Source organism: Myotis brandtii, unplaced genomic scaffold (assembly GCF_000412655.1).
Source record: "Myotis brandtii unplaced genomic scaffold, ASM41265v1 scaffold684, whole genome shotgun sequence".
In the NCBI taxonomy this organism is placed as follows: Eukaryota; Metazoa; Chordata; class Mammalia; order Chiroptera; family Vespertilionidae; genus Myotis; species Myotis brandtii.
In genome coordinates this window covers 669,285-682,299 of record NW_005370673.1, presented here as the reverse complement: position 1 = coordinate 682,299, position 13,015 = coordinate 669,285, and the positions used below count along the sequence as shown (strand labels likewise).

At 42.6% G+C, this 13,015-nt stretch overlaps 2 protein-coding genes across 2 annotated transcripts in view; one reads left to right on the top strand and one right to left on the bottom strand.

Annotated features, from left to right (window-relative positions):
• Positions 1-13,015, bottom strand: part of CENPP (centromere protein P) — a 222,340-nt gene that overhangs the window by 37,946 nt on the left and 171,379 nt on the right. The gene's annotated exons all lie outside the window — the stretch shown is intronic.
• ECM2 (extracellular matrix protein 2, female organ and adipocyte specific) overlaps positions 1-13,015 on the top strand; it is a 69,960-nt gene that overhangs the window by 21,094 nt on the left and 35,851 nt on the right. Inside the window, exons 2-3 of the mRNA XM_014529513.1 lie at positions 3,964-4,276; positions 12,907-13,009. Coding sequence (XP_014384999.1) covers positions 3,988-4,276; positions 12,907-13,009 — 392 coding nt within the window. The 5' untranslated portion in view covers positions 3,964-3,987. The remainder of the gene's footprint in view (positions 1-3,963; positions 4,277-12,906; positions 13,010-13,015) is intronic.

Sequence of the window (13,015 nt, the reverse complement as noted above, 5' to 3'; positions counted from 1 at the left end):
TGCCTGGCCAGCCTGGGTGAGGGGATGATGGCTGTTTGCAGCTGGTCACACCCCCTTCAGGGTGGGGGTCCCCACTGGGGTGCCTGGCCAGTCTGGGTGAGGGGCTGAGGGCCGTTTTCAGGCTGGCGGGTGATTGACGCTCCCAACCTCTCCTTTTTTCCTTTATTCTGGGATTTATTTACCTTCTATGGCTGTCACTGGAGCTGAGAGCCGGCTTTAGCTCTGAGGCTCGGCTCCAGCTCTGAGACCTCAGCTGCTGAAAGCAGGTTTCCGGGCTTTGTTTACCTTCTGTATTTGAAACTTTGTTGCGACTCCAGCTCTGAGATCCCAGCTGGCTGAAAGCAGGTTTCTGGGGATTGTTTAGCTTCTATATTTGCAACATAGTTGCTTAGACTGCAGCTCAGAGCTGGGCGGCGGCAGGCGGGGAACCTTGGCTTCCTCCGTCACTGGAGCAAGCAAGCCTCCTGTTCACTTCAGCTGCCTGGCTGCCGGCCGCCATCTTGGTTGGCAGTTAATTTGCATATCTCACTGATTAGCCAATGGAAAGGATAGCGAAGTTACGGTTAATTACCATGTTTCTCTATTATTAGATAGGATGTGCCTGTGCCTGTGCCTCCCTGGACACATACTGATCTGCTTGACATTTTTATTAGCCTTTTGTGTGTGCATGTGTTTCATTTTGGATAATTTCTAGAACTATGTTTTTAAGATCATTCATTTTTTCTGTAATGTCTAGTGTGCTATTCATCCCTTATCATGTAACTTTTTATCTCTCACATTGTAGTTTTCATCTTTAAAAGTTTGATTTGAATCTCTAGTATATTTCTTCTACCTTTTCAAACACATGAATATATTTATAGTAACTTTTAAAAATATATTTTATTGATTTTTTTATAGAGAGGAAGGGAGAGGGATAGTTAGAAACATCGATGAGAGAGAAACATCGATCAGTTGCCTCCTGCACACCTCCCACTGAGGATGTGCCCGCAACCAAGGTACATGCCCTTGACCGGAATTGAACCCAGGACCCTTCAGTCTGCAGGCCAATGCTCTATCCACTGAGCCAAACCGGTTAGGGATATAGTAACTTTTAATAACCTACTTAGTAATCATGTCAGTTGAACCATTTTTGCATTGGTCTCAATAGACTGATTTTTCTCATCATTATGGGTCAACTCTTCCTGCTTGGGAGCCAGGTAAAAATTCTCAAGCACCATTAGGTGTTCTGGGAAATGGTAAATTATTGTAGATAGTATTGATTCTCTTGGAAATGCTTGTTCAGTGGAATCAATGCAGCTATTAGCTTAGGGTGAATTTTTTCCCCTCTGCTGTGCCAGTGTCCTGAGAACTCTGCCTGATTCTCTATGAAGTACAGGTTTTCCACTCTGATCGGTGGGCACACAAACTCTGCCGCCCAGGCTTTTTCAAGCCCCAGTGATTTTTCCTTCCTGGTAGTTGTTTCTCCAGCGTCAAGCAGTTTATTCATGCAGAGATGCTAGTCGGTACTCAGTACTCAGTGGAAGACTAGAGGTCTCTGGTGGCTTTCTGCGTAGCTCTCACCTTTCTGTACTCTGACCTGCAGACTCTTGCCTCTCTGGTGTCTCCAGACCTCCAGGTCTGTCTTTTCAACTGAGGCAGACTGTGGGGCTCAGCCTGGGCCCTCCCTGGGCTGTAGCCTAGGAAGGAACTCCCTCTAGGCAATAAGCAGGGGCTCACCTTGGATTTTGTGCCCCTCACCCCGCCCCGGGATCCCTGTCTTATGCTGTTCCATGTCTAATATTTGAAAATGGTGTTTCAAGTTTTTGGTCAAATTTTCAGGTGGGAAGGTATATGTGGTCTATTACTCCATCTTGGCTGGCAGTAAAAGTCAGACTTGATAAGTCTCGTTACCAAATTGGAATGGCTGATAGTTCTCTCAGAAGTGACCATGACCCGTCCTTCAACTTCTCTGGGAGCTGCCCCTTCATGGATCCACTCTGATCACTAGTTGTCTAACTGGCAGGAGTGCTGGTAATGCAGGAATGGAAACCCCCACAAAAGAGTGCTCCTACTCTTAACCTCTAGGTGATGCACCATATGGCAGAATGGAAAAAAGATGTCAGTGGGGGGAAAATGTCAGGGAATGACATTTGTACAGAGGCAAAGAACCCAGGGTGGCAACTCTGTTTTTGCTATAATCATTATAGGTTTTTACGGAGAAGCTCACAATATTTGGCTGGACTTGACACTGGTCATCTCCACTTTATATACATTTGGGTGGTAGGCACTGTGATAGGGAAGGCCTTCTTTGCCTCCAGTACACAATCTTCTCTTCAGATGCCCTTGGGGTCCCCACAGCCTTCCCGAGGTTTGGAAGCAGATAGGAGCGTCTGGATGTCAGCAGGCCACTCTCACCCAGAAAGGCTGAGTCACATGCTTAGAGGGTCACTTGTTATTTCCTAAGGTCCCACCAGGGTTGCTGGCTGACAGGCTCTGTGCCACTGTTGGCCCTTTGAGCTCTCAAAGTCCCTCCAGGGCAGTTTGAAGTTGTAATCTTTGTAGCAGCAGCACCTGGAGCCTTTCCCATCCCTGGTCTTCACCAGCCAAAGTGATGTTTTCTGAAATATAAGAGTTTGTTCTGGTTGACAGAGATGATCAAGGGGGCTGTGAGGAGTGGGACACACTTGGAGGACCCTGGGTCCTTAGGATTGCTGGGGTTTCAGGTTCTCCTCCTCATACCTTGGCTGTGTGCAGAGGGCAGCTGATCGGAGTGCTGACAGTGAGGGAACCTGGGAAGAGTGCAAGGGAGGACCTGCCAGCGGAGGTGAGGGTGGGGTGCTACCCGCAGCTCAGACAGAAAATGGACACCGCACAAACCCTCTGCAGGACACAGTGTATGGCCGGGTGATCCTCCAACAAAGCCCCTGTAATCACCTTTGAAGGGTTTCTCTTTACCTGTCCCTGCACCTGACTTTACAGAGCCTGGGACATCCTGCCCGACGACAACACTACTGTCACAGTCTTCTCACCCAGAGCACTGAGGTGTTTCTCAACTACGCTTCTCAGCTTCCCCACGTGCAGGGCCCTGTGCTGCTCTTGAGACCAGCTAATTAAGAGTTACTTTTGCCCCTTACCTCTTTATAATTGATGCTACTTCCCCTTATTATGATTTTTAAAAACATATTTTTTATTGATTTCAGAGAGGAAGGGAGAGGGAGAGAGAGAGAGAGAAACATCATTGATCGGCCGCCTCCTGCATGCCCCCACACTGGGGATGGAGCCCGCAACCCAGGCATGTGCCCTTGACCAGAATCAAACTGTGACCTCCTGGTTCCTAGGTTGACACTCATCCACGGAGCCGTGCAGCCAGGCCCCCGTTATTTTTATATAGTGCAATCATGTCCCTCCCTCAACAATAAAATTATAAAGCTATTAGAGAATAAAGAACAAAGAAGAGCAGGGAAAATGGATTTTAGATAGCGTCGGTAACAAAATGACTTGGCAGACAGGTGGAAAGAAATCTCCTGAGGACCTTGGAAATCTTACAACTCAGCGCTCCAGAGAAGGGTTGGCAAACTGACCCAGGCACCACGTCTGACCCACCGCCTGTTTTGATAAACAGAGGTTTATTGGCGTAGAGTCACACTCATCTGTGTACAGACTGTCTGCTTTCGTGCTACAATGGCTTTGGGGAGTAGTTATGACAGAGAACATATGACCCGTGAAACCTAAAATATTTACTGTCTGGTCCTTTATAGAAACAGTCTGCTCCTGCCTGGTCAGGAAACAAAAATATTAGAAGTCTGATTCTGATGGAAAAATTCTGAATTCTGACTTGGCAATAATACTGAAGCACAGATTCCATATATCATATGTGATATTTCTCAAAGACTGCTGCTGAGGCATATAGGCAATTATTAGTCAGTTTTCAGATGTAAAAATTTGGTCATCATTAACTCGGGAATTGTTTCATTCTCATTTTAGAAACTAGATGGTGAAAACGCAAGCATGAAGTTTGCAGGTTTGTCTTGTGTTTTTCTGCTTATCATTTTTCAAATTGACTTTGTACAAAATGATGAAAGTCCTAGGAAGCAAAGGAGGAAGATGTATTACAGAAGACTGAAGAAAAGTTCTTCGCCTAACCACAGGTCCAGCAGACAGCCTAGAATTCAGCAAACAACAGTGGTGATGCCAGTGGCGGCACTTCCCATGGTTAACTTGCATTCTAGCACGGAGGAGGAGTTTGAATCCTTTTTAACTTTTCCTGGAGTAGAATCAAGCTACAATGTGCTACCAGGTAAGAAAACAGTACTAGAGAGAGAGAGAGAGAGAGAGAGAGAGAACCTCCATGAAGATAATTTTTAAAAATTAAACTTATCTTTTGGTTTAATCTACAAAGAAATTTTGAATTAATTTTAAAAATCATGCATAGAATCCATTTATAAAAGTATTGGAAAATAGATAAAGTAATTAGTTGTCCTACAACTATATTAATAAAACCATAGTTACTATTTTGTTTTATTTCTTTCTAGCCTGTTTACTATGCAATGTATTTTAGTTGTAATCATAACAAAGATATTATACATATAAATTTGTAAACTGCTTTTTAACTTTCTATATTACCTAAGATATAGAAATAAATGATACAGATGATTCTATAAAAATGTATATTAATTTTAAATCAATTTTTTTCAACAAAAATGGAATTAAGCTATTTTATTTTATATAGACTAAATTACTGAAGTTTTTTATAATTTCATTAAAATTTATTTCAGAGAGGAAGGGAGAGGGAGAGAGAGATAAAAACATCAACAATGAGAGAGAATCACTGATGTTTCTGCAGGCCCCACACTGGGAATCAAGCCCACAACCCAGGCATGTGCCCTGACTAGGAATCGAATCGTGACCTCCTAGTTCACAGGTCAATGCTCAACCACTGAGCCATGCCAGCAGGCCTAAATTATTGAATTTTTAAAGGCTGAAAAGATTGGAAATTCTGTCAAATATTTCAACTAGCCATTTTTAAGAACACTTTAGTATAATGATTTCAAAGTCCACATTTTTGCAGATTTAGAAGAAAAAAAATAATTATATTGTACATATTACCTTTACATAAAATTTCAAAAGACGTAAGGCAATAACACTACATAATATTCTGTGGCCAACACTTCATATATTGCCTCAAGGAAACCAAATGCTTCTACATGATGGATGATATTTCTACGAAGTTAACGGAAATAACAAAATGTCCATGAAAATATACAACTTAGATCACATTTACAGGATGACCAGAAAAAGTCAAAGGCATAATGCTGACACTGTCCCCAGCTGCTCAAGCGTGAGGAGCCCCGCATCCCTAGCGAAGAGGACCGACACCCACCACTGGCAGCGCAGTGGTGGAGAGCAGTGTGCGTGATGTGGTCTCAAAGCTGCTTACAAATATGTAATGGAGGCAAGTTTGCGTAACAACACATAGATATATATAAACATTTCTCAATTGTCCTAAAATGCTTTCCAGTGGTTTTATAGCACTTTTTTAAAAATTGCAGCTAAATGAAATAATAAAAAACTTACCATTTTAACATTATAAAGTGTACAATTCAGTGGTACTTAGTAAATTCACAATGCTGTGTAACAATGATCGCTATCTAGTTCCTGACCAAAAGGAAATTCCAAAATATTAAGCAGTTGCTCCCCCTAACCCAGCCCTGGCAACTACTGAACTGTCTCTAAAGTTTTCAAACTCTGGATACTTCATATGAAAGGAGTCATCTGCAGCCATTGGTGTTTGGCTTCTTCCACTTTAGTATAATGATTTCAAAGTTCATCCATGTTGTAGCATGTGTCAGTACTTCATCCTTTTTATGGCTGAATAATATTCCATTCTACAGATAGACCACATTTTGTTTCTCCATTCATCTGTTGATTGACATTTCGGTTGTTCCTAACTTTTGGCTACTGTGAATAGCAAGCTATAAACGCCTGTAAACAAGTTTCTATTTGAACTCCTGTTTTCAATATTCTTGGGTATATAGAAGTGGAACCTAGAAGTGGAACATGGGGTACCTAGGAGCTGGGCCATATGGAAATTCTATGATTAATTTATTGAGGAACCACCAAATGTTTTCAACAAAGGTGACAGACACCATTTTATATACCTACAAGCAATGTTCAAAGATATCAATTTCTCTGTACCCCTGCCAACGTTTGTTATTTCCCATTTTTTAAAATATAGCCATTTTGTGGATATGAAGTTTTATTTTACTGTGTATTTCCCTAATTACTAATGATGTTGACCATCTTTTTATGTGCTTATTGTCCATTGTACATCTTCTGAGAAATGTCTATTCAAGTCCATTGCTCAATTTTTTAATTGGGTTGTCTTTCTGTTGTTGTTATGAGAGTTCTTTATGTATACTGTGGCTATTAGGCCTTTATTAGAGAATGATTTGCAAATATTCTCTGCCATTGTGTATGATGTCCTTTTACTTTCTTGATCATGTCCTTTGACGTATCAACATTTTAATTTTGTTAAAGTCCAATTTATCTGTTTTTTGTTGCTGGGCTTTTGGAATAATATCTAAAAACTCACAGTCATGAAAATTTACACCTATGTGTTCTTCTATGAGTATTGTAGTTTTAGCACTTATATGTATGTCTTTGATCCATTTTGAGTTAATTCTTATATTTGGAGTGAGGTAGGAGACAACTTCATTCTTTTGCGTATGGATGTCCAGCTGTCCCAGCACCATTTGTTAAAGAGACTATTTTTTCCCCTACTTAACGGTCTTGGCTCTCTTGTCAAAATTCATTTGACCAGAGATTAAAAATGGCAGCAGAGGAGGAGAAACCAAGATGGCGGCATAGGTAAACACTGAAAATTGCTGCCTCACACAACAACTTCAAAAATACAACTAAAAGACAAAACGGACATCATCCAGAACCACAGGAAGGCTGGCTGAGTGGAAATTCTACAACTAGAAGGAAAGAGAAAAGCACACTGAGACTCAGAGGAGCTGCGGAAGTGCAGAGGTACGGAGGCGCACGCGGAAAGGGCTGGCAACGGAGGAAGCAGTTGTCTTTTTCAAGCTCCTGATGGCCCAACTTCAATTCCGGGCTAGTATCTGGGGACCCAGACTCACAGGGGGAGAAACTGAACTGTCTGGCATCTGGTAGAACTCGAGGGCGGCTTTCTCTCAGAGGTACTTGCAGTAAAAGACGGAACGGACATCACCCAGAACCACAGGAAGGCTGGCTGAGGAGAGACTCTTCAACTAGAAGGAAAAATAACAGCACACCGAGGCTCAGAGGAGGCGCAGTGTGGAAAATACTCAGGTGCGGAGGTGCGCGCGCAAAGCGGGCTGGTGGCTGAGAGCGCGGTTGTCGTTTTCGGTCAGGGGGGAGTCTCAGACTCTGAGCTCCAGATACGGGCGAATCGCTGGGGACTCGGACCCAAACGGGAGAAGCGGGAGTGTCTGGCATCAGTTGGAAGGCAGCTTTCTCTCTGAGGTTTGCAGCGGTTCCTGGGGTTCTGAGAAGCAGAGCCTCTGGGAACGGGACTGAGAGGGGCCATAACCGCTCCCTCCGCCCGCCCTGTTGAGCCCGCCCCGCCCAAGCCCTGCGCAGAGCCATTTGCCGGATCGCCTCAGGCAAAGGCTAGATTAGCACCTCCCCAGAGGACAGAAGTTTTCCGCGGCAGACACAGCTGATTCACACAGCCAGTCGGCCTGGTGGTCAAATCCCTCTAGTATTAACTACAACAATCAAGGCTCAACTAGAACAAGACTGCGCACAAAGACCACTAGGGGGTGCACCAAGAAAGCATAAAAAATGCGGAGACAAAAAAACATGACAGAAATGGAGGATATAGAGCTAAAAATCGCAATTTTGAGGGCTTGCAAAAATGTGCTAGAAGCTGTCAATAAACTTGAGGAGAGAGTCACGAAAACTAATGAGACCCTCGATGCTATGATAAAGAACCAACTAGAAATTAAGCATACACGGACTGAAATAAAGAATATTATACAGACACCCAATAGCAGACCAGAGGAGCGCAAGAATCAAGTCAAAGATTTGAAATGCGAAGAAGCAAAAAACACCCAACCGGAAAAGCAAAATGAAAAAAGAATCCGAAAATACGAAGATAGTGTAAGGAGCCTCTGGGACAGCTTCAAGCGTACCAACATCCGAATTATAGGGGTGCCAGAAGAAGAGAGAGAGCAAGATATTGAAAACCTATTTGAAGAAATAATGACAGAAAACTTCCCCTACCTGGTGAAAGAAATAGACTTACAAGTCCAGGAAGCGCAGAGAACCCCAAACAAAAGGAATCCAAAGAGGACCACACCAAGACACATCATAATTAAAATGCCAAGAGCAAAAGACAAAGAGAGAATCTTAAAAGCAGCTAGAGAAAAAAAGTCAGTTACCTACAAGGGAGTACCCATACGACTGTCAGCTGATATCTCAACAGAAACTATGCAGGTCAGAAGGGAGTGGCAAGAAATATTCAAAATGATGAATACCAAGAACCTACAACCAAGATTATTCTACCCAGCAAAGCTATCATTCAGAATTGAAGGTCCCGATTTAAAAAGAGAGCCGAGTCCTCAGTTGCCAGCCCTTGCAGCGTGCCCCTCCGTACCTCTGCACTTTACTTCCGCAGCTCCTCTGAGTCTCAGTGTGCTTTTCTCTTTCCTTCTAGTTGTAGACTTTCCACTCAGCCAGCCTTCCTGTGGTTCTGGATGATGTCTGTTTTGTCTTTTAGTTGTATTTTTGAATTTGTTTGGGAGGCAGCAATTTCCGGTGTTTACCTATGCTGCCATCTTGGTTTCTCTCAGGCACCCTCTTAAAGGGCCAAAACACAAAATTTCCGGTGGATTCACCTACCATGTGCTCCGCCAGAGGGAGGGCAGAGTGGACTGGAGCTGTGTGAGCAGAAGCCAGGATTGGGGGCTCTGGGTTTAGAGCTCGGAATGCAGACACCCCTGTTTCTTGTGCTGAGTCATTCCCTCACACTGCAGAGGTCATCTTTCTCATGCAAACATTTGCCTTGCCTGAGAGGAAGACAGTTGACCCATTCTATTGGAAAATACCTTGCCCTGAGGCCATGTAAGAGACTAAAAATAACAATTAGCTTCCAGGCAGAAGCAACTGCCCCACCCTGTTGCATGCGGCCATTCAAGTGGAATCCTATCAATCTGTAGGCAGAGGTAGGCTCTGGAGGCTTTAAGTCTTTGCCTGATATAATTAGTCAGAAACAGCATTTGACACTGTCCTGCACTGGAGATTGAGAGGCATAATGGATCTACCTAATACATAGCCACAAATCCAAAGAGACAGCCAAATGAGGAGATAGAGAAACAACTCCAAATGAAAGAACAACAGAATTCTCCAGAAGAAGAGATAAATGAAGCAGGGATAAAAAATTTATATGAAACATAGAGTTCAGAGTAATGATGGTAAAGATGCTCAACAAAATTTAAAAAGGTATAGTAACTATGAAAAAAGAACAGTCGGAAATAAAGAATGACATAGCACAAATAAAGAACACATTGGAAGGAACACATAGCAGATTAGGGGAAGCTGAGGATCAAATCAGTGAATTAGAAAACAAGGTTGAAAAAAATCACTCAATCAGAGAACCAAAAAGAAAATACAATTAAAAAACAGGAGGACAGCTTAAGGGAGCTGTGGTACAATGTGAAACGTAACAATATTAGAATAGCAGGTGTGCCAGAAGAGGCAGAAAGGGATAGAGAACATGTTTAAAGAAATAATGCAGAAAACGTCCCTGACCTGATAAAGGAAAAAGTGAAACAAGTTCAGGAGGCACAGAAAACCCCAAGCAAGAAGAACCCTAACAGGCCCATGCTCAGACACGTCATAATTAAAATGCCAAAAATTAAGGACAAAGAGGCAGCAAGTGAAAAGAAGTTACCTACAAAGGAGCTCCCATAAGGCTCACATCTGACTTCTAATCAGAAACTCTACAGGCCAGAAGGGAATGGCATGAAGTGCTCAAGGTAATGAAAAGCAAGAATCTGAAACCAAGATTACTACATCCAGCAAGGCTATCATTCAAAATAGATGGTCAAATAAAGAGCTTCAACAAGAAAGGCATGTCCATTTTCACCACTCTTATTCAACACAGTACTGAAGTCCTAGCCACAGCTATCAGACAAGAAGAAATAAAAGGCATTCAAATTAGAAAGGAGGAAGTAAAACTCTCATTATTCACAAGATGACATGATGTTGTAAATAGAAAACCCTAAAGTCTCTCACAAGAAAACTACTACATTTAATAAATGAATATGGCAATGTAGTAGGATACAAAAATCAATATCCAAAAATTGATGGCTTTTTTTATACACCAATAATGAATTCTCAGAAAGAGAAACTAAATAACCAATTCCATTTACCACTGCAACAAATAAATTAAGATACTTAGGAATAAATTTAACCAAGGAGGCAAAAGACCTGTACTCAGAAAACTAAAGGATGTTGAAAAAAGAGACAGAAGAAGATATAAACAAGTGGAAGAGTATACCGTGTTCATGGCTTCATAGAATTAACATAATTTAAATGTCCATACAATGCAAGCAATCTACTATTAAAACACCAATGGCGTATTTCACAGAGCTAGAACATATGCTCCAAAAATTTATATGAAATCAAAAAAGACCCCCAAATAGCTGCAGCAATTTTGAGAAAGAAAAACAATGTTGGAAGAATTACAATATCAGATTTCAAGTAATACTACAAAGCCACGTGGTACTGGCACAAGATCAGGCATATAGACCAATGGAACAGAACAGAGAACCCAGAAATTGACCCAAGACATTACGCTCAATTAATATTTGCCAAATGAGGCAAGAGCATGCAATGGAGTCAAGAGAGTCTCCAATAAATGGTGTTGGGAAAATTGGACAGAAACATGCAAAAAAAATGAAACTAGAATGAACTTATATCATACACAAGAATAAACTCAAAATGGATAAAAGACTTAAACGTAAGACGTGAAACCATAAAAATCCTAGAAAAAACCATAGGCAGCAAAATCTCAGACATCTCTCATAGCACTATGTTTACAGATACATCTCCTAAGGCAAAGGAAACGAAGGAGAAAATAAACAATGGGATTACCTCAAAATAAAAAGCTTTTGCACAGCAAAAGAAACCATCAACAAAATAAAAAAGGAGCCCACTGCATGGGAGAACATATTTGGCAATGATACATCCAAAATATAAGGAACTCATACAACTTAACAATAGGAAGATAAACAATCCAATTAAATGGGCAAAGGATCTAAATAGACACTTTTCCAAAGAGGACATACAGACGGCCAAGAGACATATGAAAAAATGCTCAAAGTCACTAATCATACAAGAGATACAAATCAAAACGACAATGAGGTATCATCTCACACCAGTCAGAATGGCTACCATCAACAAATTAACAAATGACAAGTGCTGGTAAGGATTCAGAGAAAAAGGAACCCTTGTGCACTGCTGGTGGGAATGCAGACTGGTGCAGCCACTGTGGAAAACAGTATGGAGTTTCCTCAAAAAATTAAATATGGAACTCCCATTTGACCCCGTGATCCCACTTGTAGGAATATATCCTAAGAAACCTGAAGCACCAATCAGAAAGAATGTATGCACCCCTGTGTTTATAGCAGCACAATTCACAATAGCTAAGATCTGGAAACAGCCCAAGTGCCCATCAGCAGACGAGTGGATAAAAGCTGTGGTACATTTACACTATGGAATACTATGCAGCTGTAACAAAGCAGGATCTCTTACCCTTTGAGACAGCATGGAGGGACCTAGGGAGTATCATGCTAAGTGAAATAAGCCAGAGAAAGACAAGTATCACATGATCTCACTCAAATGTGGAATCTATGTAACAAAATAAAGTGAACAGAGTGGATCCACAGACATGGAAGATTGGAACAGAGTGCAGGATCTCGGAGGGAAGGCAGGGAGGGTGGGGGGTGGGAAGTAATCAACCAAAGAGCTTGTATGCATATATGCATAACCTATGGACACAGACATAGGGTGGTGGGTGGTGAGGGCCTGGGGCGGGGGTCAGGGGATGGGCTGGAGGGGTCAATGAGGGGGAAAGGGAGACATATGTAATACTTTCAACAATAAAGAATTATTTTTTAAAAATAAATAGAAGCAAGCAAATCTTTGTAGCTCAAGTGAAAAAAAAATCAAAAAAATCCTTTGACCATAGTAAGGTAGTCTCAGTATTCCATTGGCCTATATGTTTATCCTGAGGCCACCGCTGACCATTGCAGGTTTGTAGTAACTTTTGAAATATCTAAGAACAAAATATCAATTTTGTTCTTGTTATTTTTCTTCAGGATTTTTTTGGATATTCAGGACCCTTTGTAATTCTATGTGAATTTGAGGGTAAACTTTTGCATTTTTGCCAAAAAAAAGCTATTGGAATTTTGATGGAATATAGGACTTTTATAATCAGGAGAAACATTATGCGGATGTGTTTCTTCCACGCGAGGAATTGGGTGGTGGGAGTGGCCCAGGGCAAGCGTCTCGGGGGAGCTGGCAGGGCTTGAGCTGGACTGAGTGGGAGGGAAGGTCGGGACACATGTGAGACTCGCTTGGGAGTGCAACCTGGGGACAATGTGAGATATTAGGTCGAGAGTTATTAGGGGTGACACTAGGGCCAGGACAAACAGTCCCTCACGTGTCTGCGCCTGTGTGACAGCCATCCTGCGGGTGAGGATGGAAGCGCAGGCCAGTCAGCTCCCAGGAAAGGAGCAGAGGGCAGGGGCGGCGTCCACAGGCTCCGTGGAGACCTCTCCCCGCGGGAGCCACGCAGACGCCACCTTGTGTGGTTCTAGTTCCCGCCCAGGCGGTGACCGCACCAGGAAGTAAGTGTCCGGTGCTCTCTCCTAGGGCGGAAGGGCCGCTGCTCGGTGAACGGGATGACCATGTACAACGGGGCCGCGTGGTCGCCGGAGCCCTGCACCACCTGCCTGTGCGCCGATGGAAGGGCTCTGTGGTT